The sequence below is a fragment of the Phocoena sinus genome, chromosome 17 (genome assembly GCF_008692025.1).
Source record: "Phocoena sinus isolate mPhoSin1 chromosome 17, mPhoSin1.pri, whole genome shotgun sequence".
Taxonomy (NCBI): domain Eukaryota; kingdom Metazoa; phylum Chordata; class Mammalia; order Artiodactyla; family Phocoenidae; genus Phocoena; species Phocoena sinus.
In genome coordinates this window covers 70,308,637-70,336,631 of record NC_045779.1, presented here as the reverse complement: position 1 = coordinate 70,336,631, position 27,995 = coordinate 70,308,637, and the positions used below count along the sequence as shown (strand labels likewise).

The following is a 27,995-nucleotide window of genomic DNA, read 5'->3' as shown; positions in this document are numbered from 1 at the left end:
CCAATGACTCCCCATGCAGTATTCTCAAGGATATTCTGCATCAATGTGGTTAGTAATCCAGCTGGTTTCCTCCAAGTGCTTGCTTGCTTGCTTCCAGGTGGGCCAGAGTATCCAAGACATGCCAGGCTTCCTGCTACATGGTCCACTGGTAAGGCTGTGCATGGGCCTTGCATGTGTCCTGTCCCTTTACAACACAGGTGGGTCTGGTCGAAGTTCAAGTGTCTGTTCTGTATACTATGTTTGGGTATTCATTGTGCTTTAGAGAATTGTAGCAGCCAGCATTTCAGCCCAGAATCCAAACGAGTTTGATAAAAATGGCAATAATAAATTCCCCATTTATTCTGTTGCAGTTGAGTCCCATTTATGCAACAGAATTATCTTCACCTCCACTGTTACCATCCTTATCCAAAGCATCATCTTCTCTTTGGTGGGCCACCAGGAGAGCTTCCCAAAGCAGCTCCTTGCTTCCCCTCTTGTCTCTCAATGATCCATTCTCCACTCACCAGCCTGAGCCATCTTTTCATACATTTCATTAAGCCACCTTCCCAATCCTCCCTCATTTCTCCCTCCTCCTCCCCAAAAGTAATCAATGACTTTCTACTTTTCTTTGGACAGTATCCTAAGTCCTTTATGTCCTCTCCATGACCCAGCCCACCTCCCCATCGTCTACAGTCCCTCATATCCTTCATTCCTTATGCTCCATCACATTGGCCTTCTTTCAGTTCATAAAATAATACTCATGCCCGTCTCAGACCCCGGGCTCAGGCTGTTACCTGTACACAGAATACCCCCTCAGCCAGGTACGTCCTGCTCACACACTACTCATCTTTCAGATCTCAGCTGAAAGTCACCTCCCAGGGACGGCTTTCAGATCCCTGAGATTAGATCAGGCTCCCTGTTCCATACACTCAAAACGTTTTCAAAGTATCTAACATTGTTTGTAGTAATATCCATGGGTCTTAATTTCCTTCATGTTGGCCTTCCCAACTAGACTATATAAGCTCCATAAGGATGGAATCTGTATCTGTCTGCTCATATTATACCAGCATCTAACACACACAGCACCTATTAAAGTCTAGAGGCTTAGTAACATGATCAACTATTAGTATTACTGTAGTTAGTCAATAAATATTTAGTGACTAAATGACCGAATGAATGAGCAAACTACATGTGGGATTTTAAGTAAGTCCACATCATAATTTTCTCATCTTTAGAAGGATTATTTTGGGTTAAATTTTCTCTGATGTTATGTCTGGGTTATAATTTCTCTGATGAAATCTTTTCTTCCTTTAGAGTCTGCCTTTAAAGGGGAAGCCAAGAAGGAAAATGTCATGACCTTCCTACTTACAACATGTAAATGGGCAGGTGGTCCTTCTTAGTTTACTCTGTCTTGGGTAAATTCCTTGGCTTCTCTGAGCCTCACTTTCTCTGTCTGTAAGATGGAGATTGTACCTGTATCTCCAGCTCTAACAGTCATAGCAATAGTTCCCATGAGCTGCTCATTGCTTTATGGTTCATGGTACACCCGGATTCTCATGACCTTATTAAATCCACAAAAGCTGTGACCTCCTATTAGCAATAGAAGATTTCATAAAGGGAGATATTGTTATTTGACATCATCACTTTTGTAATAATCCCACCTTTCTTTGACTTTTTTTCTGATGGTATGAATTTGGTTGTAAAGCAAGACAATGAATGCAGGACAAGGTAAAAGACACAGAGGAGTCAGGCGCTGGGTTTCTGTTCCTAACGTTTTGGCAAACAAGCAGGATAATTTTTTTAATATTTTTGAATTTGGGGATGGGGAGTGGTAGCAGGAATCACTCTTTATGCTAAATTTTTAATTTACTTTTAATTAGTTAGTACATTCATATAGTTCAAAATGCAGAAGGTACAAAGGTGTAAAAGTTAAATGCTCTACCAGTCAGCCACTTCCTTCTCCAGAAGACACCAGTTGTACCAATTTCTTCTCTATAAGCAGGGTAACTTTCAGTAAATATTTCCCCTGTTTGGGTCTTTAATTTTCTCTTTAAGTGGGAACGATTCCTGTTTCACAGGTAATCATAAACCATGAAAAGCAATAAAATACTAAGCATGACTAAGTATGAAGAGTGCTAATACCATCTACCTTAAAGATACTACTATGGTGGTCATTTTATCCAAAAAGAGAACAATAGCTTTAAGTTATCTGCCCAGCAATTCACCTGAAAAATGTCTATAGCATCCTATCCAGAAGTCCCTGCTTCTGGGGTATTTAGATCACACTTCAAATACTGTTACCAAAATCCACCCATGGGTTTGTAATTATAAAAAGAAGTGGTGGAAATAATTTTTCCTTAATGAAATGAGCAGTGTTAAGAAAGGCTCTTGGTTAGGAAGACTGCAGCCCAGGGCTCATCATTCGGATTTGACAGGTGTTAAGAATCCCACAAACCCAGCAGCTTATAGCATCCCTGGAGCTTGGCAATCCAGAGCCCAGATGATTCTGGTCCCTCACCCTGACAGAGGGCTCTGCTTCCTGGTCAGGTAACAGGTGAGGTCGGCTGGTACCTCCTACAGATCTCCCTGCAGCTGCTTCAGAGTAGATTGTGGGCGTCAAGGGCCCCTCAGTGTGCCTGAGAGGGGAGAGCCGGACGGACTCTCCCAAGCCGGGGTGGGGGGGGTTGTTTGACAGCTTCAGGCCTGCTTGGTAATAAACATCTGTCTCAGACTTCCTTTAATTGTATCGAGAACATAACCGCCACCTCCAGTAGCCATGTTGTGTTGTAAAGAAGGACATCCACAGACTCCCCCTACCTCTAACCCCAAAGCTCTGATATTTAATCAAAAAACCCGATCATCTGTGAAAGGCCAAACTGACAACAGTTGACTGAACCTAAGTCCCAACAGGGTACATAGAAAGCAGAGGGAACAACCTAAATGTTCATCCACTAGCGAATGGATAAAGAAAATGGAGTATATGCACACAGTGGAATATTATGCAGCCTTGAAAAAGAAGGGAATCCTGCCATTTGCCACAACGTGGATAAACCTTCTGCTAAGTGAGATAAACAGTCACAGAAGGACAAATACATGATGCTGCTTCTATGAGGAATCTAAAATTGTCAAACTCATAGAAGCAGAGAGAAGAAAGGTGCTTGCCAGGGTCTGGGAGGAGGTGGACACAGGGAGACTGGCCAGATGTGGGATTTAGATACATCACGTAACATTCTGGGTCTCAGTTTCTCATCCTTCAAAGGTAGTATTGGATAAGATGAGTTTTAAGGATATTATAAATTGCTGAGGCTCTGCTTCCACGGTACTATTTTATTCGTGAAAACTTTTATTTCAGTGTCTGGAAATAAAGAAGTTAAGAAGGAAAAAGATGGGGCTTTCCTTGGTGCAATGGTAACTAGACCAGTCTGAAATGCTGACTTATTCTGTGACACTATAACACATTTTTCAGCCTCTCTGTGCCTTGGTTTTTCCATCTATAAAATGGATATAAATCACCTTCTCCACTGGAATGTGACATGAAAAAATAATCATTGCAACAATAATAGTAACGGATGCAATATAAGTAAATGGCATCTAATGCAAAAGAGCTGACTTTTCAGGTTTTAGCTTCCATCACTTCTGCAGTGAGGTCTCTTCCATCCCCCAGACCAGGCTGGGTTCTCTGACAGAGGTGCTCCCAGCATCCTGCTGGTCCCTGTTTGACACTCTTCTCATGGGATTACACATGAATCTCCCTCCTCCCTCTGAGCCACAGACAGTAGGCTCTGCAGCCGTGGAGACTCAGTCCCTTCCTGTTGACCTCTTTATACCAAACACCTACCATACTGCTTAGCCCTAGGTGAGTATTTATCGAATGAATAAAGAATGAATGAACGCCTTTGGTATTTCAAGATTTCCTTTGACACTGTCTTCTTTGGCAGCATGAAATTTTTGCTGAGTGGGCAAGTGGCCTGATATTCTGGAAGTAGGTTCTGGCCCTTCATTACCAGGACTCAGTTGTGCAAATTTAGGCAAGTTTCTTCTCCTCTCTGAGCCTTGGTTTCCCAACCCAGTAAAGAGATGGGGTGGATTAGGCTCCCTGCATGGGAATCACCTTGTCCATTTATTAAAATATGCATTTATAGACCACGTCCAGTTCAAGGAGACTAGAATCTCAGGGGGAGGGACCACAGTGCCCCCGGTGATGCAGACCTTCCCTAAACCGGAGGGCAGCTGCAGTACAGACCTCAAGGCGCCTCCAGCAACGTGGGGCAGGGGTCGAAGGCTCTACTTCTCTCCTGAAGCCTTTTCTCTTCCCAGTGTCTGGCCTCAGAGGAGACGAGAGTAGAGAAAAGGGGGTCGCTTTTCTGGATACCACAGGTGAGTACTGCCCACCCCACCCCCAGTGCTCCATGGGTGGCCTGGGCCGCTGAGATTACTTCTCCCGCCTCTCTGGACCTCCATTCTCACCCCCGCAGCAGAGCAACGGCATCCCTCCAATCCTCAGATTGCTTTAGCCACAATTATCTGAACATTAAGAGATGAAGAAGATAGTGTTTGCCAAAACATGAAGAGCAGCGTCAAGCTCTTATGTCCCCTTTGTCAACTGCTGTTTCCAAGTCTTCAGGGAATAGCTGGGAGAAGCAGCGCCTCTCCACTTGGCTGCACACTACCAGTATCTCGGCAATTGGATGGATGGATTTAGGTAGTAATGTCTGTGACACATCTCAGACCTATTAAATCTGAATCTCTGAGGATGGAGCCCAAGCATCAGAATTGTGGAACTGGAAAAAAAATCTTTCCAGTGATGCCAAGGGCCAGCCAGGATCCAAGCTCCTCTGTTTTTTTTTTTCTCTTTTTACGTTACGCGGGCCTCTCACTGTTGTGGCCTCTCCCCTTGCGGAGCACAGGCTCCGGACACGCAGGCTCAGCGGCCATGGCTCACGGGCCCAGCTGCTCCACAGCATGTGGGATCTTCCCGGACCGGGGCACGAACCCGTGTCCCCTGCGTCGGCAGGCGGACTCTCAACCACTGCGCCACCAGGGAAGCCCCGAGCTCCTCTGTTAGACAATGTCATTATTTATATTATACAGCACGTTGAGAACTCCTGCAATTTCCTAGGGCTTATATTGTATATTATACATAAGCATCTCCCACCAATCTCTACTCTCTCCAATGCAGAGAGAAAATATTCCCTAAAATAAGCATTCCTTGTGTTTCACCCAAACTTCTTCTACCTACTCTTGCTTGTCACAGTATATGCCATTAGCTGTCACCTCCTGAGGACAGGAACTGCCTTTTATCTTCCAACTCCTTGTGCCCAGCACGGGGTGTGAGTTCATGTCCAAAGAGGAGGCACATCTGCCTCAATGTCGGAAATGAGGAACTCTTCCTTTTGCCAAGAAAGGCCTGCTGATGACGTTACCTTTGAATCTCTTTCAGAGCTGCCTGCAATGTCGGCTGATCTGTCTGCGCTTAACCTGACAGAGCTGGTGAACGGGATGCTCATCAGAGCTGTAAAAGGTAAACCATTTTTTTAAAAGCACAATCCAGGCCCATTTTTATCTTGTTCCTGCTTCGCCTCTGGACTCTCCACGACCTGGACAAGACCTGTCACGTCTCTGTGTGTCGCGGGTCCTCTGTGTTCAGCGCAGAGGATGTGCGTCCTGCCTAACTCATGATGAGATTGAAAACATCCAGATGAAGCAGGAGGTCTGCCAGCATTTTGAGAGCAAGCTGCGCTCCAAACACAGCATCTGTGTCGGCATCTCTACTCATAACTATATTATGAGACAATTGCAAGAGTTTAAGGACAAATTAGGAAATATAGCCAAGGGACATGTATTTTTGCCTTGTTTGTTTGTTTTTGCTTTGATTTGATTTTTGTTTATTATTTTCAGTGTTTATTTTTATATTTTTATTTGTTCATCGTATTATTAATTTCCATGATCAGTTTGCTAATTTCTATTACTGTTATTATTGTTAGTGGGCATTTACTGTTTCTTTATCTCAATGTCTTTGACAGATAGCAAGAAATTTTTCTCCTTGTTAAGTGTTACTTCCTACAGCTCCTTTGCCTTCCACAAGTTTTCTGTGGCCATTTACAACAGTAAGTGCTGGCTCTCCTTCCTTTTTAAAAAAAAAAAATTATTTTATTGAAGTATAGTTGATTTACAATGTTGTGTTAATTTCTGCTGTACAGCAAAGTGACTCAGTTATACATATATACATTCTTTTTCATATTCTTTTCCATTATGGTTTATCACAGGATATTGAATAGAGTTCCCTGTGCTATACAGTACAGCCTTGTTGTTTATCCATTCTAAATATAATAGTTTGCATCTGCTAATCCCAAATTCCCAATCCATCCATCTCCTATGCCCCCTCCTCCATCTTTTCTCGGTGGCGAGAATGGTAAGCGCTGGGTAGGCAGGCCAGGCCCTGTGTCAGGGTTGCTATGTGCTTCGTTTCTCTTCACAGTTTCTAACCTGAAGACTGTGGACCCGGCCAAATTCCCCACACGGCACTGCTACTGCTTAAACAACCGGACCAACGATTTATCAGGTGGGTAGAACTCACTTTGAGGCTTGCAGGCTGCCCTGATTTTGCTTGTGCCCTTTTAAATAAGGTTGAATTATTTGTTTTCTCCTTAGACTAAGATCAGAAAATGAAATGATATCTATTATGCTTAAATATGTGCACATCCATCGTCCTGGGAAGTTCCTTTCTTGGTTTTCTACCCTAGAGCAATAGTTACATCTGCGCAAAGGGGCAAGAACAAAAGGTAGCATTGTTTGAGAGCAAAAGCTGAGAACAACCTAAACATCCATCATTAGGAAAATGGCTGAATAGTCTACGGTACAGTCAAAGCTTGGAAGACAGCCATAGAGAATGCATAAATGCATGCGTGTACACATGCAAAGGCAGAGTGAGGACCAGAAAGGCCAGCGAGTGAGCCAGAGAGCCGTGAGAAATGAGCTCAGAATTGTGGGGGCAAGGCAGGAAACGTGTTGCAGATCATGTAGAAGTTTATAGTCTGCCACAAGGTTTTCCACTTTTACTATGAATAAGAAGGAAGCCATTGTGATTGTCCACACAGAGGAGTGACGTGATCTAACTTACATTTTAAAAGGAGCCCTTTGGCTGCTTATTAAAGAATAGTCTGGGCTTCCCTGGTGGCGCAGTGGTTGAGAGTCCGCCTGCCAATGCAGGGGACGCGGGTTCGTGCCCCGGTCCGGGAAGATCCCACATGCCGCGGAGCGGCTGGGCCCGTGAGCCATGGCCGCTGGGCCTGCGCGTCCGGAGCCTGTGCTCCGCGGCGGGAGAGGCCGCAGCATTGAGAGGCCCGCGTAACGCAAAAAAAAAAAAAAAAAAAAAAAAAAGAATAGTCTGTAAGGGAAGCAAAGACTCAAGGTGAAAAAGTCTTCTGCTTTTTTTCCTCCTCGCTTAACATAATATTAAAAATATTTTCCATGATATTACAAACTCTTTGCAAATGTGTAATGGTTACATAACCTATGAATGTGAGCATTTTCTTAGCTAGTATGCTGTTGAACTTTTGGGTGGATTCTAGGTTTCTCTTAATATAAAAAAAATCCTGTATTAGACACCTTCGTGTCTAAAACGTTTCCCTGTTTTAGATTACTTTCTGAGGATAGATTCCCCAAGGAGGAATTTATGGACCAAATGTTGTGCAAAGAGGATAATGATTATTGTTTAATAAGTACTGGATGCTACACTCTGCAATAAGTACCTAATATCCATCTTCTTATTTAACTCACCCTCTGAATCTCATCAACAAACTACATTTGGGAGGGAAAATGTTCTTCATAATCACATCTTTCTCACCATCTATTAGCCTCGGCTAGAGGCCAAGTTTTGTCTGGTGTTGAGACCCTGCCCTGATTGTGTGAAAGATAAAAATAAAATTTAAAAATTGGAGTCACATCTGCTGGGGAATTTTGTAATTCTGTTTGGTGAGCTGAAGTGTATTTTCATACACATGCAATGCTTATTTGAAAAGAATTGATCCATGGATCGTTAACACTGATAAAATAGCATCTTGCTCCCCTGGTAAACCACAGAGATTTTCACAAGGTTTAACATGTCACAACGCGCCTAATGCTGATTCCCCTCAAACTGCTACCTTGAGAGGCTGTACACTTTGGCCAACATCTTGTCATGGTTCAAAACCTTTGGGGAAGATGTGTTTGCGGATAATCTTCAGACATGGATTGTTTTCTGAATATTCTCAACTCTGATATATAGCCTTCCTCTGAGTGTGTTTTTCCTTAATGAAAATAGCTTAAATTTTCTTGATTTAAAAAATAATATATTGTGATGATAAAGTATATTGTGATGTTAAATTTTCTTGATTTAAAAAATAATATATTGTGAGCTTAAATTTTTTCTTTTTTTTTTTTTTTTGCGGTACGCGGGCCTCTCACTGTTGTGGCCTCTCCTGTTGCGGAGCACAGGCTCCGGACGCTCAGGCTTAGCGGCCATGGCTCACGGGCCTAGCCGCTCCGCGGCATGTGAGATCTTCCCAGACCAGGGCACGAACCCATGTCCCCTGCATTGGCAGGTGGACTCTCAACCACTGCGCCACCAGGGAAGCCCGAGCTTAAATTTTCTTGATTTAAAAATAATATATTGTGATGTGAAAAATAATATATTGTGTTGCATGGAAGGTATGATTATACCTTCCATACAACATGGAAGGTATAATCAAAATATCAGAGACACCTGATATCCCAACATCCATAGGTAATCACATTACCCAAGGTGATCTAAGCCACCTCTCTCTAATTCATCTATCTAAGCCATCTGTCAACTACATATCTAACCTACCTCTCTAACCTACCTATATACTCCACCTACCTACCCCATTCATCTAGCCATCTATCTACCCATCCTACTGTACCTTCTCTATATTATTTAGAAAACAAGCTAGGCTATTATAACAAATGACCCCAAAACAGGGTGACTTACAGAAGGTAGAAGTTTCATGTGTGACAGGCTAGGTAAGCACACCAGGACTGCTCTGATGGTTTGACGGTTTAGGAGCCCAGGCTCCCTCTAGCTTGTTGCTCTGCCTTCCACAAGGTCTGGCCCTCGTTCTCATAGTCCAGGGTGGTTTGTCACCGCATTCACATTCCAGTACAAGGAAGGGGAGAAAGGAACTGGAAGGCACGCCCATTCACTATATAAACTCAGTCTGGAAACCTTTCACATTGCTTCTTTTCACATTCTATTGTCTAGAACTGAGTCACATGGCCACACCCACCTGCAAAGCAGGCTTGAAAATGTAAGTTTCAATTATGTTAAACTACCATGTGTCCAACTGAAATTTCATGTTTTCTTACTAAAGGAAAATGAGAGGATGGATATTGGGAGACAGCTGTCAGTATCTACCATGTTTTCTATGAAATTTGATATTCCATTTTCAACTAATCAGCATGTCTTAAAAAACATTCCATTCAATGATATAAATATGCTTCATCCTTCATATGAATTCATAGTATTCATTGAAAGAATGTACTGTAATATAATTTATCTCCTCCTGATGGAAACGTTTTTTTTTTTTTACAATTATCAGCAATGCTGTGATGAGAACCTGTATACAATCACTTGCAGTGTTTGCCTGATTATCACTGTAGGATACAGTCCTCAAAATAGAACTGCTGTCTGACAGGAAGAGGATTTTGCGATGCTTCAAACTGCTAAAATTTCCTCTAGAAATCTTGCATAAGTTTACACTTTTACCAGTAATGTTTGAAAGTGTGTGTTTTTCCACACCCTCGCCAACACTGAGTACCAAGAGACATTCTTAAATCATTACCAATTAAGACAGACAAAAAGGGTTTTTTCCCTATTTTCTATTTATATATGAAAATAGTCAGAAATCATTCATCTGTGTGTTGCTAGTAAATTAGATAGTTCATATTTTCATCAAAACAAAGAATATCTTTGAGGCAGTGATAACTGATATTCTTCCAAGCCTAGGACCCGATTGTGAAAGCAGTTCTAAAAGGAGAGTTGACAAACGTATTGAGTAGGAGACTTGTATGAGCAGTGGTGGAAATTTTGGGAAGAATAGGAGCTTTAGCACGAGGCAGACCTCAGATAAAATTCAAGCCCTGCCACGTGCTCTGGGACCTTGGGAAAGTTCCATCATTTCTCTGAAACTTGGGCAGAAACTGGACTCCATGCTTGGTGTCTGGGCTGCAAAGCCATGCTCATAGCTTCTATGTCATATAAATAGTGGACTGCAGTTTCTTGTCTATCTATGAGTCTCTCTCTCTCTCTCTCACTCATCTCAGCTTTGGGTAGGCAGAGGTGGTGTCTTAATCCTCCAGTGCCTAAAAGACGTCTGGCATACTCCAACACTCCATGAATGTTTATTAGATGAATGAATTAATAAACAAAGGAGACTTTTGAGAATTAGAAAGAAAATAGACGGCATAAGTAATGAAATACTACCCCTCTTCAGTTTCTACAATGTGACTATAAACAGATTAGTCGAAAGAGACATAAAGAAGGATGCCTACATTCTGCATGGCCACGTGTCCACACCTGTACAGGTGGCCCACCACATCTTCCTCTAGGAGACTAACCACGCACCCGTGCAAGTGTGGTAAGGTGGCATGTCACCATGGCTCCGGCTCACATAGGGTAGCGCCCACCTCCTGTTGGCCTTGCATGCTATACATTCCACTGGTTGTCACATCACGTTTTCATGCCTCTCTGGGTTCTATATTTTCAATGGTCTGGGTTCTATATTTTCAAGTCAGCTTGCCCCTGACCCCAGCTCATAACCCCGTTACTGAGTAAAAGAAGCATTTAGACAAGGCACGATGGGAAACTATCCATGGGACCTCAGAAGCTTCTTTAGAAATTCACAGTTTGGGGCTCCTAGAATAAGTACTCCTTGTTTTAGAAGCCAAGAACTTACTGGGTCCTGGAAAACCATAACTGAACAGCAGAAGAGGCAGCAGCTGTGTGGGTAGGAAGTGCATTAGGAACTTTCATTGGTCAATGGCACCCACCATGTCAAGACTTGTTCAGAACGTGCTCAGAGAGGAAGTCCTCAAAGATTTTATAGCTTGAAATGTTGTAAAATTATCTCAATCTCCTCCCATCAGACTTCTGAATGTGGAGGGCAGGAGAAGAGCTCCCTTGTTCTATTTTGTGTAAAGTCCTTGTCTCCTTTGATAGTTCATAGTTTATAATCCACCACTAAATTTGGTATCATTTTGAAAATCTGAAGTTATGTAAATTTACATCCCATGTCTGCAGGGCTGCTTCCTATCCAATGAATTTGGTATTCTAAATCAATTAGACGAAATAATGGGGGGGGGGGAACAAATCAGAAAAACCATTATTCAACACTATGGTTTTGCAAAGCTCTTTGGTGCTGGCAGAGAAGGATCTGGGGTGGGGAGGGAAATGGAGGAGAAAGGAGATGATGATGGTGGATCCAAAAGTTTTCTGCCTGCCTGAAATCAAGCCTTGAAAAATAACTAGTAGTATTTCTTTTTATGATTGTTAATAATCCCCAATACACCGAACTAAATCAAACTTGTAAAATCTTCTCTGAAAAATCCAAATACAATGTACATTTCCCTTCAAGTCTCTGAAATTTAAACCAAGTCTCAGAAATTTAAACCTCCTCAATCTGTCTTACAGATTTCACAGCCCTACTGGTGGACATCACTGGAAATTCTACCAGCTACCTCACAGAGATTTTAAAGTCAACCTCCATCCTCTCAGGTGTGCTCATCTTGAAAATGCTTGCCAAATTTGAGATTTGGCATTCATCATGGAATAAAACCTAGTCAACTTCCCACCCCGATCCCTACCATAGGCCAGGCTGCCAGGAACTTTAATGTAAGTTTTATTTAGACAATCAGTGTGGTACAGTTTCAACCACCAGTATAGTATTTGAAGCTTCCATCTTCCTATCAAAGCTATTCCTGGGGTCCAAAAAGTTGGAGGAAGAATCTGAGGCTCAGCACTGGGGGGAGTTAGGCAGACTCAAAAAACAGCTTCTACTGGACAGCTATACTCCCATTTTAAAGATGAGAAAACTGAGATTCAGAGAGGTTGAATATTTTGCTCAAGGTTGGCTCAGAATTCAAATTTAGATCTCTATGGAGCCTAAACTCATGTCTGACATACAATTGAGAAAGATACGCTTCAGTTATAAGGTGGCTTCACATAACCCGCAGGCAATTCACACTCCCGTGGGCGCCTACTTTGAAAAGCACAGATGCAGTCAATAGCCCAACTCTTGGTCTCATCAGAAAGGTGGCGTCCTACAACTGTGGAGCAACTACTGTTTTAGGAGCAGTGCGGGAGGAAGAAAGAGAAGTAATAGATATATTCAGGTGCCCGGGACTCTTCTAAGGGCTTCCCTCATTGGATCCTCACCACAGCCATATGGGGCAGCTACTATATTTATCTCCACTTTACAGGTGAGGAAACTGTGGCACTGAGAGCTTAAGGAACTAGCCCAAGATCGTTCTGCAGAGATAGAATTCTAACCCAGGTGATCTGGCTCTGAAGTCCACGCTCTTGGTCACTATTAATACATATAGTAATAGGGCCACATTAACAAGAACCATTATTACTATGATGCCTATTTACTGAGCTCTTCTATCTGCCGAGCACCATACTTAGAGTTTCACGTACATTGTCTCATTGGATCATCATAGCCATCCTACCAGAGATGTGCAACCACGCATCCACAGTCCTTTAGGCAGCATCTTCAGGGACAAGTATACCTAGGAACTCAGAAGTTTTCGGATTTTTGATGGGGTAATAGGGTGTCTACACTACACCCGACAGAACACCTCCAGCAGCATCCAGGACAGCTTGCTGTAAATCAGACACATTCATATTCATTTAGCAAAATGGTTCACCCGTTTTACACTAAGGATAGATAAACTACAATAGCCTTGCATCTGTCAATTCAGGTTTTGCCACTGAATGAGTCGGTACCAAACTCACACAAAAACCTTCCACCTTACGGAGATTTGGGGATCTGGAAGGTGCAAATAAGGTACTGTGGGATTTGAATTTTCCCCATTTTAAAGATAGGTGAACTGAGTCTTAGAGAGGTCAAGCAGTTCATTTATGCTCACTTAGCTAATCAGTGCCAGAGCTAATGCTGTAATCCTGGACGCTGACCCCAGGGGCTCTGCCCTTAGCCATTACCTTATACTGCCCCTTCCCTCCGTCAAAAAAATGAAAACCAGAAACTCGGGGCTGACTGAAAATCAGGGCTCCTAAATAAGGAGTTAGCTTTATTTTCCTATAGCATCCAGAGCTAGAGATTTCCAGCTTAATTTTCATTTCAACCAAAGACTTAACAGCTTCAGGCCCATTGCTAAGTCCTGTTGTATCCTGGTCTGTCTTGCAGTGAGTCAAGTGAATGAATCTGACTGCATCTTCATCTGTGTGATGTCAGGAAAGTCAGGTGAACCACCAGCTGTTCTTTGACAAGCTCTCTGAGCTGAGAATTAAACACAGCCCTCCAGCAGGTGAGCCCGAGATTTGACCGTGTTGGTGTGGTTCTTGCAGGAAGGAATCTTTCTGACTTCTGGGAGATGGCGGAAAAATCTCCTGTTATCAATTACACATTTACCAGCAGCATGTCTGGTGTTCTGGGTGAGTGTAACCCTCCCAAACTCCTACTATAGAGTCTCCAGACCAGGGTCCCAGCTAGCAAGCTGAAGACTGAATGCTGCCCTCAGGTATTTTATTTAGCTGTACTGTGTTAAAATCAGAGGATTTCATCATTAAAATTTTTTGAATTTCTAGATTTTTTTTTTTTTTTTTTTTTTGCAAAATATTGGGTAGCCCTGGACCCTCCCCCTCGCCCATGGCAACTGGGGTTGAGTTGCCATCCTCCCCATTAGGAGAGACACCTTTCTCCTCTTTTCCATAGCCCTCACTTCTCCCTGTTGCCTTGCACTTTCTTCTCATATAAACCACCTGGTTTTTGTAGGTATTTGAATTTGTGACCCTGTTGTAGACATTGCCACTCCATAATAGACAGACCGTACCCAACCATCCTCTACCCCTCCACACACATCTACCCATCTTCCTGCCTTTTCTCTGGCATCAGGTGGCATTTTTTGGAACCACCTTAAAGCCATCTTTCTCCCCTACACTTATGGGTCATTTCTAGCTGAATAAAGTTTCTGGAATCTGGCTGGTCTTCCAAGATCATCGTCTGTTGCTATGATTATCTTAGTTAAAGTCCTTGTCATCTATCTTTACTATAATAGCCTCTGAACCAATCTCCTTTGACCTAGTCTCTTATTTCTCTGAAATATCCATCCACTGTCATAAGAGTGATAAAATAATTAGGTTATGTCTCTTCATTGCTCAGAACTCCTAAGTCAGCAGCAGTGGGCCTGACGTCCTCAGCATCGAGTATACATTTGTCTGTCATCAGGCCCACCCTACCTAGTCTCTTTTACATAAACCTTCTGCTAAGACTCCACTGAAATCCCTGCCCTTCTTGCAGACGGCATACATCTCCATGCCCCTGCAACTTTGCTCACGCTATCATACCAGAATGGAACCTCCCTACTTTTCCATATTTCAGAATCCAATTTGTCTGTCAATGGCCAGCTCAGCTGCTGCCTCCTCTTTCCAAAAACTCCCCCAGTCAAAATTAGTCTTCTGTCTTCTATGATTCTACAACACACACTTATAAGTCATTTGGACTGTTACTCCAGGTTGTACCACAGATGACCTCATCTGTGTGTCTCCTCACTGAATCATACTTGAAGGCAGAGACTGTCTCCTTCATCTCCATAGTCTGCTTTCCCCTCGGTGCCTCACACTGTACTTTGCACATAGTAGGTTCTTTATCCGTGTTTACTGGAGTGAAATGAAGTTTACAGTCAACCTCCAATTCCACTCCAGAGGGCTGCCTTGGTTGGTATTTATTGTAGGGCATCTCTTAGTTATGCCGAGGAAGGAACTTCAACTGTATGGAATAAGGCTGCTTGATAAGGAGAAGAAATGGGCATTTGGTGGGTTCCCCTCACCTACCCAATTCTGAGGACAGATCTGAGGGTTGAGTCAATCTCACTTCTTCAGAGAGTCCTTTCATGACTTTCTGACCCCCAGTCTCAATGATGCCTCCCCTTCTGTGCTCCCGTAAAGTTTTCCCAGCAACAACTTCTTGAGAAGAGAGAACATATGAACAAGTTGACACAAAGTTGATGTGCCTGATAGCCAGTCACCGGCTGAGTGACAGATGGATTGGCAGGCACTCAGTCCCACGTGCATTAATCTGAGAGCTTCTGGTGCATGTGGGGTGATACTGAGCTCAGAAGTAAGGCAGGAGAGAGGAAATGAGGCTGCAGGGCCACCTTCTGCAATTGCACTGGTTGTGCCCGACACACAGTTACCTGCCAAAGGGGCAAGTAGGGGCCGAAATCCCACCTGTCTGCAGGCCAGGCTTTGTCCACCCAGAGGAGGGGACCTTATGGGCTAGTGAGAGCCTGTCCTATCCTAACATGCAGCCTCCATCCCCTAAGCCTTCCCGAGGTAGGCTTCATGAACACTTGGACCGCTTCCTCCTGTTCCTCATGGAGAATCCAAGGGCACTGTGTAGATCTCCTTCTGAATGAAGCCTTCCTTCTGTCTCTGTGGGGGGCCATCTTTCAAGTGGGTTTCTTACTGGCAGCCCCTAGTTCCCCCAGATTTCACCTCTGGCCCCTAGTCAGACCCACAGGGCACATGAGCAAACCTAATCCCTCTTCCTGGGACCAGTGCCAGAGCTGTGGAGGGGTTGAGGGTTGTGAAGTGGGCAAGGACCCTGACAGGATCCAGGTTCTGTTCAGGAAACACCTCAAGTGTCTGATGCTTTCTGGCCTGACAGCTGTGCATTCTGTGCACATTGCTTTTGCCCGTGGCATTTTCACCCCTCGATATTTTAGCTTAATCTGTCATTCAAGGAGAAACCCTCCTCTTGGTGACATAACATACTGCTCTGAGTAAGGTTTGAATCTCTGCATTCTGTATATTTGCTGTCCAGTGACCTTTCAGTGGCTCGACAGTTCTCTGTGTGCAAAGTGTCAAGCATAGTAAAGCTGCCATTGACTGTCTCCTTGAATGTGCAGCTACCAGGGGGACAGCCCTGACTTCACAGCTCACACCCACAAGCCAGCAAACACTACCAAGGACGAGCCCCCCACGTGGATCCCAGAACGCTGGAGTGTCTGCTCTGAGAAGCTCTCCCAGGACAGAGACAACTCCTCCTTCAGAGGGAGAACAGACCATGAACACAAACAAGCATGCTGAGGGTCACAGCAGAGCCCCGGCCGCCCTGGACGGCGCCTCTCCCACCCTCCCAGACTGGGGTGAGATTTCTCACCCCATCCTCTCCTGTCCTGTTTCTCCCCGCACTTCCCTCTAGGCTCAGATAAATAAGTGAAATCCTTCCTTTATCCCTTCTCCACCAACCTCTTTGTTCAGCAGCCCTTTAAGAAGAGATAGATGTGAACCAGTATGGGTATGATACCTATACGCAAAGGCAACAAATGTCACTGGCATAATGTCTTTCTAACATTTAATTTTATAATTTTTTTTAACATCCTGACTTCTATTTATTTTGCTTTTTTTTTTACATCTTTATTAGAGTATAATTGCTTTACAATGGTGTGTTGGTTTCTCCTCTATAACAAAGTGAATCGGTTATATTAGTTTAAGACCCACAGGAAGCTGCAAAAATAGTACAAAATTCCCTCACACCCTGCACCCAGCATCCCCCGATAGTAATATAAATGTGGTATATGGTAACATCAGGTATTTTCATTTTAACAGAGCAGGTAGCAATATCTCTCCTGAAATTCACACTAAATGGTGAAATGCAGTCAACATTTTGTGGCAGGCAGGGTTAGGTTAATTTGTAGCTGGCTGGATAATGTTGCCAAGAATATGTTAATGACTTGATGCCAGTGTAAAAAACGGCTGCTGCTGACCTGCTGAGAAGTTCTTCTTTTCCCATCATTTTTGTGGGCACTGATCAGTGGTGTTGCCACTGAAGATGTAAAAGGCACGCTTATCCTATTTGCAATAAGATACAACTGAGCTAACTCTTCATTAAAAGACGATTATGTCTCAATGAGTTCCAACAATGGACCACAGTCATCAGAATACATTCATTCATTCATTCACTCATCAATACGTATATTTAATATCAGACCCCAGGCTAGCTGTCAAAAAACACAGCTCTAGCAACATTCCCTTTCCTTCCTGAGCTCTCAGATCTGGGAGAGAGACATAGACAAGTAAACTGGTAATTATTATCCAGGCTACAAAGAGCTATTGTCCTGGAAAGCCCAGAGAGGGAGCTCCCCTGAGGAGCTTGAGAACTGATAAAAGGCAAGCAGACAGGGAAAGAAGAACCAGGAAAAGGAATCAGATTCACTAACTAGAAATTTTTTAGTAATATATCCACATCAAGACAATTATACAAAATTAGAAAGCTTTCCAGTATAATGTGAAAAAGGATGTGATTGCCAGTGGCAAGAAAAATCATAAAATATCTAGCTATCACTCTGAGAGGGAAAGTGCTAGTTTTGCATGAGAAAAGCTACAAAACTTTCAAGAGAGTAATAAAAGCATATTTAAATAAATAAAGGGTTATACCATGTTCTGGATGAGAAATCGGAATAGGTTTAAAATGGCAACTGTTCCCAACTTAACTTATAGATTTAAAATCCTCCCAGGGGATAAGTTTTATACAACCTGAAAAAAATGTATTTTAATTCTTAACATGGGGATGAACGAGTGAAAACACCTGGCAATTGTTTAAAAGACCAGTGAGGGAAGACTTATCTTAATTACCGTCCTGTGATATTGTCAGTCAGGCGTCATCATTATCAACACTGCCATTTCAATGGTAACGCTGAGAAGAGTTTAGTAACTTGCCCCAGAGTTCACAGTATGGAGGAGGTGGGGGCAGAACGTACACCTCCAGGTCCCCTTACCTTAAACCTTTCCACTGTATCACATGACTAGAATCAGTATTTCTTAAATTTGACAGTGTCCACTGTCCTCTGGACACACACCCTAGCTGACTGTTCAACGTCCTAGGAATTTGGAGAATTTTTTTAAATTAGTAGTTGGGAAAACAAAGTTTAGTGTGGTCCCCTTATTCCAATTCAGGGTAGGGTTGAAGTCCCTGGATTATCTATATTATGCATGCGCACTGCATGTACCCTTTGACTATACGTCAATGTCTTGTCAATTTTACATCTGGATCAAAGCAGGCAAGCAGTAAGTGCCCTGTTACTGTCACTTGTGCAGCTACCAGGAAGGTGGCTGGAATTCCATGGGTGACAGCCCGCAGGCAGGCATGGGCTTCCACACTACCTGTGCCCTGGGCTCAGGCCACCAGTGAGAAAACACCTGGAGGGCTTCCCTGGGAAACACGTTCCTCCCCGCCGACATCTCCTGCAGAGGCCGAGATGGCCACGAACACACGGAACTTTTCCGAGACTCCTGCCAGGACAGCGGCCACGCCTGACAGCCCACCAGGGACCAGCCCAACCTCAGGTAAGAGAGGGTGCTCGCTCCTACACCACTAATTACATAATCAAATATAGTGACAGGCACATTAAAATGTAATCATATAGTGTGAGGAAGGCCTGAGCTCTGAAAACCTGTGTGATTCCAATTTTGTGTTTGTCTATGTATTTATGTGTGTATGTGTGTGCGTGTGTGATACAGATACACAGAAAATAAAAACTAACCAAAATAAGACTGAAAAGAAATTCACAACATGTTAACCTTGACGATATCTGGGAAGTATCAATAGATAAGATTCGATTTTTCTTCACTTCAGTGTCATGAATTTTCCATATTTTCTACTCCTAGGATCAGACAAAAATGGTTTACCTGTTTTTAAAATCACTTCCTCTGATCTCTGCAGCCAGAGGTCCTTCTTCTATGCTTCTGTTTTCAATGGATCGTAACATTCATCACTGCTGTGCTGTTAGGGGCCATGAACTTGACCTTTCTCCCCTCTGGACTATGCTCTCTTTAAAGGCCTGTGTCTTTACTCTCCAGTTCCCATGAAACACAGCAGACATCCAGTAAAAGCTTGCTGAATTACCTGAATTTCTGAAGAAGTAAATGAATTTCAAAGGGTGCAAATGTAAAGTCTTAACTTTAGGCGCAAAATCTCAATTGTACAAACAGGTCTGGGAATGCAACTGATAGCTTAAATCAGAGAAACACCTGACATAATGGCATCGGCAAAAATACAGGCTAACATACTTGGGTTTGGCCAACAGGCAACAGCAGCCAGCACAGCCCTGAGGCTTTGAGCTCTGGCCTTTATTTCAGACACAGTAGCTTTGACATCTTGACTCCACCACTGCTGTCTCCTTAGGCAGTTCTTTTGATTTCTCTGAGTCCTGGTTTTCTCATCTTCGAAATGGGGAAGGTGATGCTTACTTCTCAGAGTGGCTGTGCTGATTCAGTTAAGCGATGTCTGTAAGGTGTTCAGCTCCACACGGAGCACCTTGGAATCATTCAGTCAATGGCAACGCCTACTGCCCTGTCCTACTGCCCCCAGGGCGACAGCGTAGCAGCCAGCTTCAGGACACATGCTCAGGAGGCTAGTGGCAAAGCGGGTGTCAACCAGAGGAGAGCATGTGTCTGCTTTTGCCCTCGGCCCCTTGCAGCTCCAACCCTCTGTGATTCTGCAGTCATTTAGTTAAACTGTGAACAGTGACCACAGATGAGTCAGCTCTGTGTTTGGGTTAGAGTTAAGGCTGCTCATCTTCCAGAACTACACAGAAACACACCCAGGCAGCGAGCGTCAGCGGTGCCTTCTGTATTCAGGGGCTTACAGTCAGTGCCTGGAGGGGAATCCAGAGAGGATGCTGAGGGCTTTCCTGGTGGCTCAGTGGTTAAGAACCCACCAGCCAATGCAGGGGACATGGGTTCAAGCCCAGGTCGGGGAAGATCCCACATGCCGCAGAGCAACAAAGCCCGTGAGCCACAACTACTGAGCCCGTGAGCCACAACTACTGAAGTCCGTGCGCCCAGAGCCCGTGCTTCGCAACAAGAGAAGCCACCGCAATGAGAAGCCCACGCAACACAACAAAGAGCAGTCCCCGCTCGCCACAACTAGAGAAAGTGCGCACGCAGCAACCAAGACCCAACGCAGCCAAAAATAAATAAATAAAATAAATAACAACAACAACAAAAAACAACAAAGAGGATGCTGACCGGCTCTGAGAAAACGACCAGGTTGCCCCCTGGAGTTGGGCGTCCTGCCCACAGTTATGTTTGTAAATGTGTCCTGCTGCCCGTCTCTGCTACTGAGGCAGTTGAACTCAACGCTACCACACCCACCATCCTAGCAGAGGAGCCTAACGAGGAACAAGCAGGACTGCCACACTGCACTGGGTCCAGCCCAAGCTCTGAGACCTCACCCCACCCCTCCACATCTTCCTTCAGACTCCAGCCATAGCAAACGGCCTTCCACTCACTTCTCTGAGTCTTTGCTTATTACACACTTTCCTCTGCTTGGAAGGCGTGTTCCCCTCACCTACGGCTATGCTTTCTCCATCCCAGAGAAGACGTCACCTGCCCCATCCCCCATCCCCCATCCCCACGCAAATGTTGCACTCCCAGCCTCACCCCTTTCCTTTCCGCTTAACCACACGAGGGAAAGTGCCTGTTTCCTCTTCCTCTCCCTCATTTTCTGTAAGAAGGCCGCTTTGCTGGTTTTGCCAGAGGCATTCATCTTGACAGCAGGATCGCTTCCCAAAGCGGTCCTTAAATCAGGACTTCATGAAGAGGATCAAAAGAATTGTTGAGATGAGCCCACATTCTATCATGATGATGCTGGGCAGTGTATAGGGGTGGGGATGGAGTGAGTGTGATGCTGGGTAGTGTACAGGGTGGGGACGGAGTAAGTGTGCACACCAGACTCAGGCGAATGAAGAGCATCTCGTGTCCTCTTTGCCTAGGAGCACCGTGCTGGGACAGGGCCCATGCAAGTCCACTCCTCTCCCATTCCATACCAGTGTTAGCGGGTTTCCAGTGGCACCAACACACTGTATGACAGTTACTGATGGGACTTGCCCATTTCCTCCTCAACACTGGGGGTGCCTCCATTGTAGAGTCTATTTCATACTCGTTTCTGCATCCTCGGCAACCCCCAGCTACCTGGCTTGATAAGCAGCAGTGGATGAACAGGGCAGGACTGGTGACAGGGGGCCTCTTCTGCTCATGCATCCTTTGAAGAAACTCAAGCTCACCTCTCTCTCCTCTCATCCCAGGCCCATTCACCCCTGGCACACAGACTCCAAGTCCCACCAAGGCTCCGGCCCCCAGATATCCACAGGCAGGTAAGAATGTGGCCCTGGAAAGAGGAACCCAATACCCCAGGTGGAAAATATTGTTCAGGGGCAGGGGCGTGACGGGACGGGGGTGCCTGTAGGCAGACTAAGCTTGTTATTGTATTTTATTGGTTCCAGCAGGAGGAGAACAGGAGAACTAAGTCTTGCTGTGCTATTAAATCACCCCAGGATCTTGCATAAATCACTCTCTCTTTCTTGACTACAATTTCCCTATGGATTTATAGAACTCTTTAAGATGCCATGATTCTCCACTCGTGTGTATACCCCAGGTCCATCTCATTCTGACCTTTGCGAGGCCATTGTTGTCCTTGCAGGTGATCTCCCTGCTGCGTGGCCCTTTATCCCTGGAGAAGAGCCAGCCCTCGTCCCAGGATCCCACCAGGTTTCAAGTACGTACCAGTGCCCTGTCGCTCCTATAGCTTTTGTTTGTTTTGGACGAAGTTGTGTAGTATAATAAAAAGAGGTTTGTTTGATAAATTTAGATTCAGACTGCTGGGATTAAACCCTAGCTCTGCTATTTACTGGTGAGGTAACCTCCTGCGCTCAAATTCCAGAATTCAGTTTCCTCCGCTGTAAAGCACGAATAATAACATTTATCGTGGGCACTAAAAATGTACTTTCTCTGCAGCGTTTCGTATTAGGTAAGATAATGTGTGTGGAAGTGGTCTGGAACTGGAGAGCTCCATATAACTTAATTCAATCAACTGTTTTTGAATGGACACCCACTGAGAATGTGCTGCACACCTTGTAAACGGAAGCTGTTCTTACAATGAGCATGATGTTAGCAGAAAGAGGGGAAGGAAAAAAGGATGACTCCAAAAGTCCATCCCCAGCCACTGGGTGCCATTTACTTCTATTCCCTGTGAAAGGACATTCCTGGACACTTCATTCTTACAGAATTCTAGGGGAATCCCTCTCCTGGGCTTGGATATGGGTTTTCAGGACCCCTGACAGAGGCTCTGGACTTGGGAGTTTCTGTGGTTTACGTTGCATTTTTCCAATTTTTGGATGGCAATCTCTCCTTTTTTCCCGTGGAGCCAGTTTCCATGAGAGAGAAATTGACACAAAGTGAGTCCTTCAAAGCTGGTTGAGTCCTCAGGTCCCTCCCACTCCTAGATGTCTTTCAATATGATTCTCCTGAATATTCCTGGACCTGAATGTTCTAGTCATATGTCAACGGGGCATTATTAAATTGCTGGACCCTGCACCATCTCCTTTTTCATGTGACCTAAGATCTGCCTCAGCCCCATTCTCAACCTGCAGTGAATGGTGAATGGACCTTTCAGACACAAAGACGTGATTATGCTACCACAGGAAATTATAGCCCTGTTTTCTCCAGGTTCTAAAGAAACACAGGAGTGGTGCAGATGGGGGCAGTCGTCAGACTGAGCTTTAGAAAACAAGTTGACTATATTTATCTGTATCTATATCTATACATGTATCTCTGTATGGCTCCATCCATCCATCCATCGTTCCAGCCATCTAATGAGAAATATAAAATTTCTCATTAGAACTTTTATTTTTTTATTATTTTTTTTACCAGCTTTTTATTCGGTAGAGTTGATGTTTCACAGGAGATGTTTTTTTTGTTGTTGTTGTTGTTGTTTTGCGGTACGTGGGCCTCTCACTGCTGTGGCCTCTCCCGTTGCGGAGCACAGGCTCCGGACGCGCAGGCTCAGCAGCCATGGCTCACGGGCCCAGCCGCTCTGCCGCATGTGGGATCTTCCCGGACTGGGGCGCGAACCCGTGTACCCTGCATCGGCAGGCGGACTCTCAACCGCTGCTCCACCAAGGAAGCCCAGAACTTTTATTTTTTTCCATCCATCTAATGAGAAATATAAAATTTCTCATTAGAACTTTTATTTTTAATAAAATTTCAGTGAGACCATCTCTGATTCCTTCCAGGAACCAGACCCCCTCCTTTCTCTACCTATCTCTGGGAAGTCTCACAAGCAGCTTTACCAGACATGGTGAAGCAAGGCCATGTTTACCTGTTGGTCTCGAGCTACCTGAGATCAGGGGCAAGACAGTATTCACTCAGCACAGTCCCTAACAAAGGGAAGATGCTTGCTAAATTCTTGTTGATGTGAATGGTCTGGGATTGCATCTTCTAGGGTGTCCTGAGCCGCTCCTCAAGGAGGGCGCCATGACCTCTGCTCCTCTCACGCTGGCCGTTCAGAAGCTCAACCCTTGCCTGATGGAGCTGTGCCGCTTTTTCCGGCAATGCCTCTGCATGAGCCAGAAGAGAGACCCCAGGATGGAGGCAGTGAGGTAACCTGAGCCACTCACTGCTTTTTCCATCCAGTATTTACAGGCTTCTGATTCTGCCTGACTCCTCTGCAGGCCACTAAGTGATGAGGCATTAAGTAATCCACACGCAGATGACAGGGGTACCTCAAGGAATGCACACTCCAGTGAGTCCTCTATTGCACTGTCACCTCCTTGAGAACCAGCATGAAACCTCCTTCATTTCTGGGTCCCCAGAGCCAAGGGTGGGCCATGACACAGTCAGTGCTGTCAAGTTGACTTGTGCTGTGTCACATCTGCTGGAATAATTACAGAGGATTTTGAGTGGTCCCAGAACCCCAATGCCCTCAGCCTGGCACGATTTGCTAGAAGAGACTAATCAGAGGTTATGTCCACCTAAATTCCAGTTTTTTCATAAATCCCTAGCAGTCATTTGCTGACTCAATAATAAAGACGTAAAAGGAAAATTAGAAGGCAGACCTCATCTTATATTAAGAAGGACTAGGTGTGGATGTTTTCCTGCCCGGGAAAGCTGACACACTGTCCTTTTTTCTGGGATTTATCCTTGGCTGTAAACCCAGAGCCAAACAAGGTAGATGAATATTTCTGCTCCAATAGTAGGAGGCCAATCTCTCAGATCTTTAAAGTTATTTTCAAAATCTACTTATGAGATCTTTCAGCTTTTTAAATGCCCATTATCCATGGGCTCTGAGCCCCAAGGTCAGGTTGGCAGCCTTTTTCCATCACTCTTTTCTGGCCCTGGTCTTGGATCTCCCAATCAGAGTGGATGCTTCTTCCACCCAGAGAGGGAGATACGCAGGATTCGCAGACCTGAAGGTGTTAGCCAGCAGGGTGGAGGCACTTCTCCACAGCACAGGCTGATCCTAAAGAAGAGGACATTTTGCAACAATACTTTCCTACTTGATCAGCCCACTATTCCTTCCTTCTTTCTCTATCTAGCGAGCTCTTTGTATCAATAACAAGTGTCAAGTCTCCACTATGTACCAATTTAACACTGAGCAGAGCCAGCAGGATATAGAGACAAATCAGAAATAAACCCAGAAACTGAGGATTTCATAGTTGGGGGGAATAAATGGTCATAAACACACATTAAAATATGACATAGGAAGTGACAAAAACAAGTCACGCACACAGGCAAAACCTATTAATCTCATACCCTTGGAAGAAAATCAGATTTGAACCATCCATATTGCATATTTGCTGGAAGGATAATGAGGAAGGCAGAAATTTCCAGAAAGAAATTTGAGTTTAAATTTAGAGAAATGAAGCATCTGTAAAGCTGAGCTTATCCCTTCTTTCCCCTTTAAGTTAATAGTGAATTGTTCTATAATCGTATAGTAAGCATTGAATATGGGATAAGAATAACAGAGTAGGAGGCTGGCATTACTCAGTGTGCTTGTTGAATAGGACGGCCCCTGTGGTCAAAAAAAAAAAATCGTGGTTTAGTGGGGCAGTTGGCCATGTGAAGAGACAAATTACAAAGAAGTGTGACAGATGCTATAGCAGATACAAGCTCTGCTATACAAGCTCATATAGCAGAATACAAGCCATGGGACCCCAGAGGAAATAACTAATAGGGCTTATGGAGGAATGGGAGTTTGTTGGGCAAAAAATGGGAGAGGCCACTCCAGGCAAAAAAGGTGGAGAGTGAGAGGCAGACTGGAACATCTCAGGACCACGGAGAGTTCCAGGTAGCTACAGCAAAAACAGGAGGCCACTGTCCTAGCATATGTCCCTATTCGGGAAACCCTGTCCTTCCCAACATCTACTTGGGTCTTGCAAATGAGTTTTGACTTTTCCCAGAGTTCCAGCAGCAACATCTCTGTGCCTCGGTTTCCAGAGTTTTATAGTGTCCTGTAAATTGAGGGTGACAGAACCTGGGAAATCTTCACAGCCAGCTTTACATGAGCAATTGGTTGCTCCCCAGAATACACGAGAATCACAGAATGATACAGATGGAAGAGAAGTTAGAGAATATTTAGCCCAACCTCCTCATAGCTCAGGCAAAGGATTGAAAGGGAATCGGATTCCCAAGAGTCCTATGTGAAGCCAGTGACACAGCCTGTCCTGAAAACTCTTCTTCCTAATGACATGTGTGGCCTTTTCACTGAAGCCTTTTGAAGCAATCCCTGCGGCCACCAGCCAAGAGCAGGATATTATTTTGCTAAGTATTTGCTACATTGTTGACTATAACAGCCCTGCACTTTTACTCCACCTCACACAAAAATAAATAAATGAACATCATCATTGATCCAGCACCTATGATACGCCCGGCACCGTTGGGGAACTTTGCAAATGTTATCTCATGTCATCCTCAGGATACCCTATGAGTGTAGATTCTATTATTGCCTCTCGTTTATATATGAAAAAACCAAGGCCCAGAGAATTAAGTAATCAACCTGAAAGTCATACATTCTAGTAAGTAATGATGGTAGAACTAAAAGTAAGTCTTTCTGACTCTGAAGTCTAAGCTTTTTCCTACTCAGACTCATTCTCTACCTCTCCTCCCACAGCCTATAAACATGGAGAGGGAGTTCCTTGCTATGAATAATTAGCCATTATGACTTTTTTTTTTCTTTTTAGTATGGTTCTCTTCTTATAGCCACAAAGGATAGTAATTGCGTTCAACCCTGATTTAAATCTTTAGGTATTGTCTCGAATACTATTCCTGGTTTCTGAAGAACGCAACATACATCTGTCAGAGGGTGAAAAGGGTGTTCCACTCACACAGTAAGTACACAGCCGGACTGTATTGTAAATCACGTTCTAAGAAAAGGTTCTAGAACTCTGAGTGATGTTCCTGCCTTAGCACGGGGTCAGTAGGAGGAAGTATAACTCATCTAGTGATCGTGAATCCTAGACAAAAAGAGTCTAGGGTATTTCTGAATCCCCTTCACCTAACAGTTTGAAAAAAAAAAAAAAATGCAGGAGTCAGCCCAGCCAAACACTGTTGCTTTCTCTGTGCTCCTGGGCAAGCTTCTTATCCTCTCTGAGTCCCCATGTAAGCCAAAAAGACAAAGACAAATGAAACAGGAGACACTCACCATGTAAGCACCCAAATTCCTGACCAAAGCAAAATGTATACAAATAATTCAAGAAGACGGCAGCTTGAAGTGCTAGAAGTGGATGTGTATGGTACCTCCGTCCTCGTCCTCATGGCATCTGAGCCCCTTTTATTCTCAGAGATGCCAGACATCTTTTTTTCTTCCACTCCTGCCGACAAAAGTGGCTGACGTAGTCTGTCCGTTCCCAAAACCAGTAGTTTGGCCATTGTATTGTGCCACCCTCCTGAACTGTCTGGTCAAGGGACTCTGGCTTTCTGAAAAGCATGGAACCAGGCTGAACTCTGTGAAAAATCCTTTCTAAGTATAACCCAAATATAAGGCAGGTGGTCATACGGCCATGCTTTACATAACAACAAACAATCAAACAAAACACAGTTTAGCTGCCCAGCCCTTCCTTGTGGCTTTTGAAGAATATCAGATGAGATCCATGATGACACTTCTTAGAAACTCTTCTTATTCTTTTTGCCCCTCCATTATCTCTCACCTCCCACAAGCTACCGTCTCAAAACCTCTCTTTAGGCTTCATTTTCCAACGTATCACTCAATAACTTTCCTAAAATCAAGCTTTCTGGCTCTTTCTCTGTTTCCATATATCTCCTCTGATTATTTTCTTTTCCTTTTGCCTTTCACTTTTTTATCTCTCAAACACAGCTTCCTTATTTCTTATACAAATCCATCACCCCCCTTCCGCTGTCTTTTCCTTCCACTGTCACCTTTATTCTGCATCATAAAAGCCAAGCAGTTGGACTGGGGGTGTTGGAGGGGCTCAGTAGTCAAAAATAGAAATCTATTTACCTGGTGTGGGGAGAGGGAAGAGGAAATCTTGCAAACTGCTTATTGACTAGCTCTTCTATTGTCCTCACCACATTAAAATCTCCACACAAACAGCATTTTACATTTACGGAACATCATAACGAGTTCAGATTAGCACTGTGCAAACTGGGAAGATGAGGTTGGTACAGCTGGGTGTTAGAAAAACATCACTTGGCAGAGACTGGCGAAATGAGGCTTTGCTCTCAACACAACTTTCCTGCTAACTAGCAAGGGGGTCTTGCACAAGTTCCTTCATTCTCTGACGTTGACTCTGAGTAACACCCTGTCCTGTGCACTGCCATATACTGGCCCCCTGGGAAGGGCCTGAGCCATCGCTGGCGCTGTCAGAATTTATGTCTCTGTAGCATTTCCTTCTCCATACCATGAGTTCCCTCTCTTTTTTTTTTCCAGCCTTGAAACAAAAATGCCTCGAGAATATCTGCAAGTCTGTTTGAGGTCTTGAAA

The 27,995-nt window shown here is 44.2% G+C and overlaps 2 protein-coding genes across 3 annotated transcripts in view; one reads left to right on the top strand and one right to left on the bottom strand.

The window, feature by feature from the left end:
* EFR3A (EFR3 homolog A) overlaps positions 1–27,995 on the bottom strand; it is a 190,093-nt gene that overhangs the window by 24,034 nt on the left and 138,064 nt on the right. The window lies entirely within an intron of this gene.
* HHLA1 (HERV-H LTR-associating 1) lies at positions 119–27,985 on the top strand. Its single transcript, XM_032609423.1, has 16 exons — positions 119–197; positions 1,294–1,353; positions 4,297–4,356; positions 5,420–5,500; positions 6,003–6,086; positions 6,458–6,541; positions 11,666–11,749; positions 13,401–13,457; positions 13,562–13,654; positions 16,123–16,362; positions 18,314–18,562; positions 21,304–21,372; positions 21,699–21,773; positions 23,499–23,655; positions 26,300–26,382; positions 27,942–27,985. Exons 1-16 carry the CDS (start codon positions 119–121, stop codon positions 27,983–27,985), a joined length of 1,599 nt encoding a protein of 532 aa, XP_032465314.1.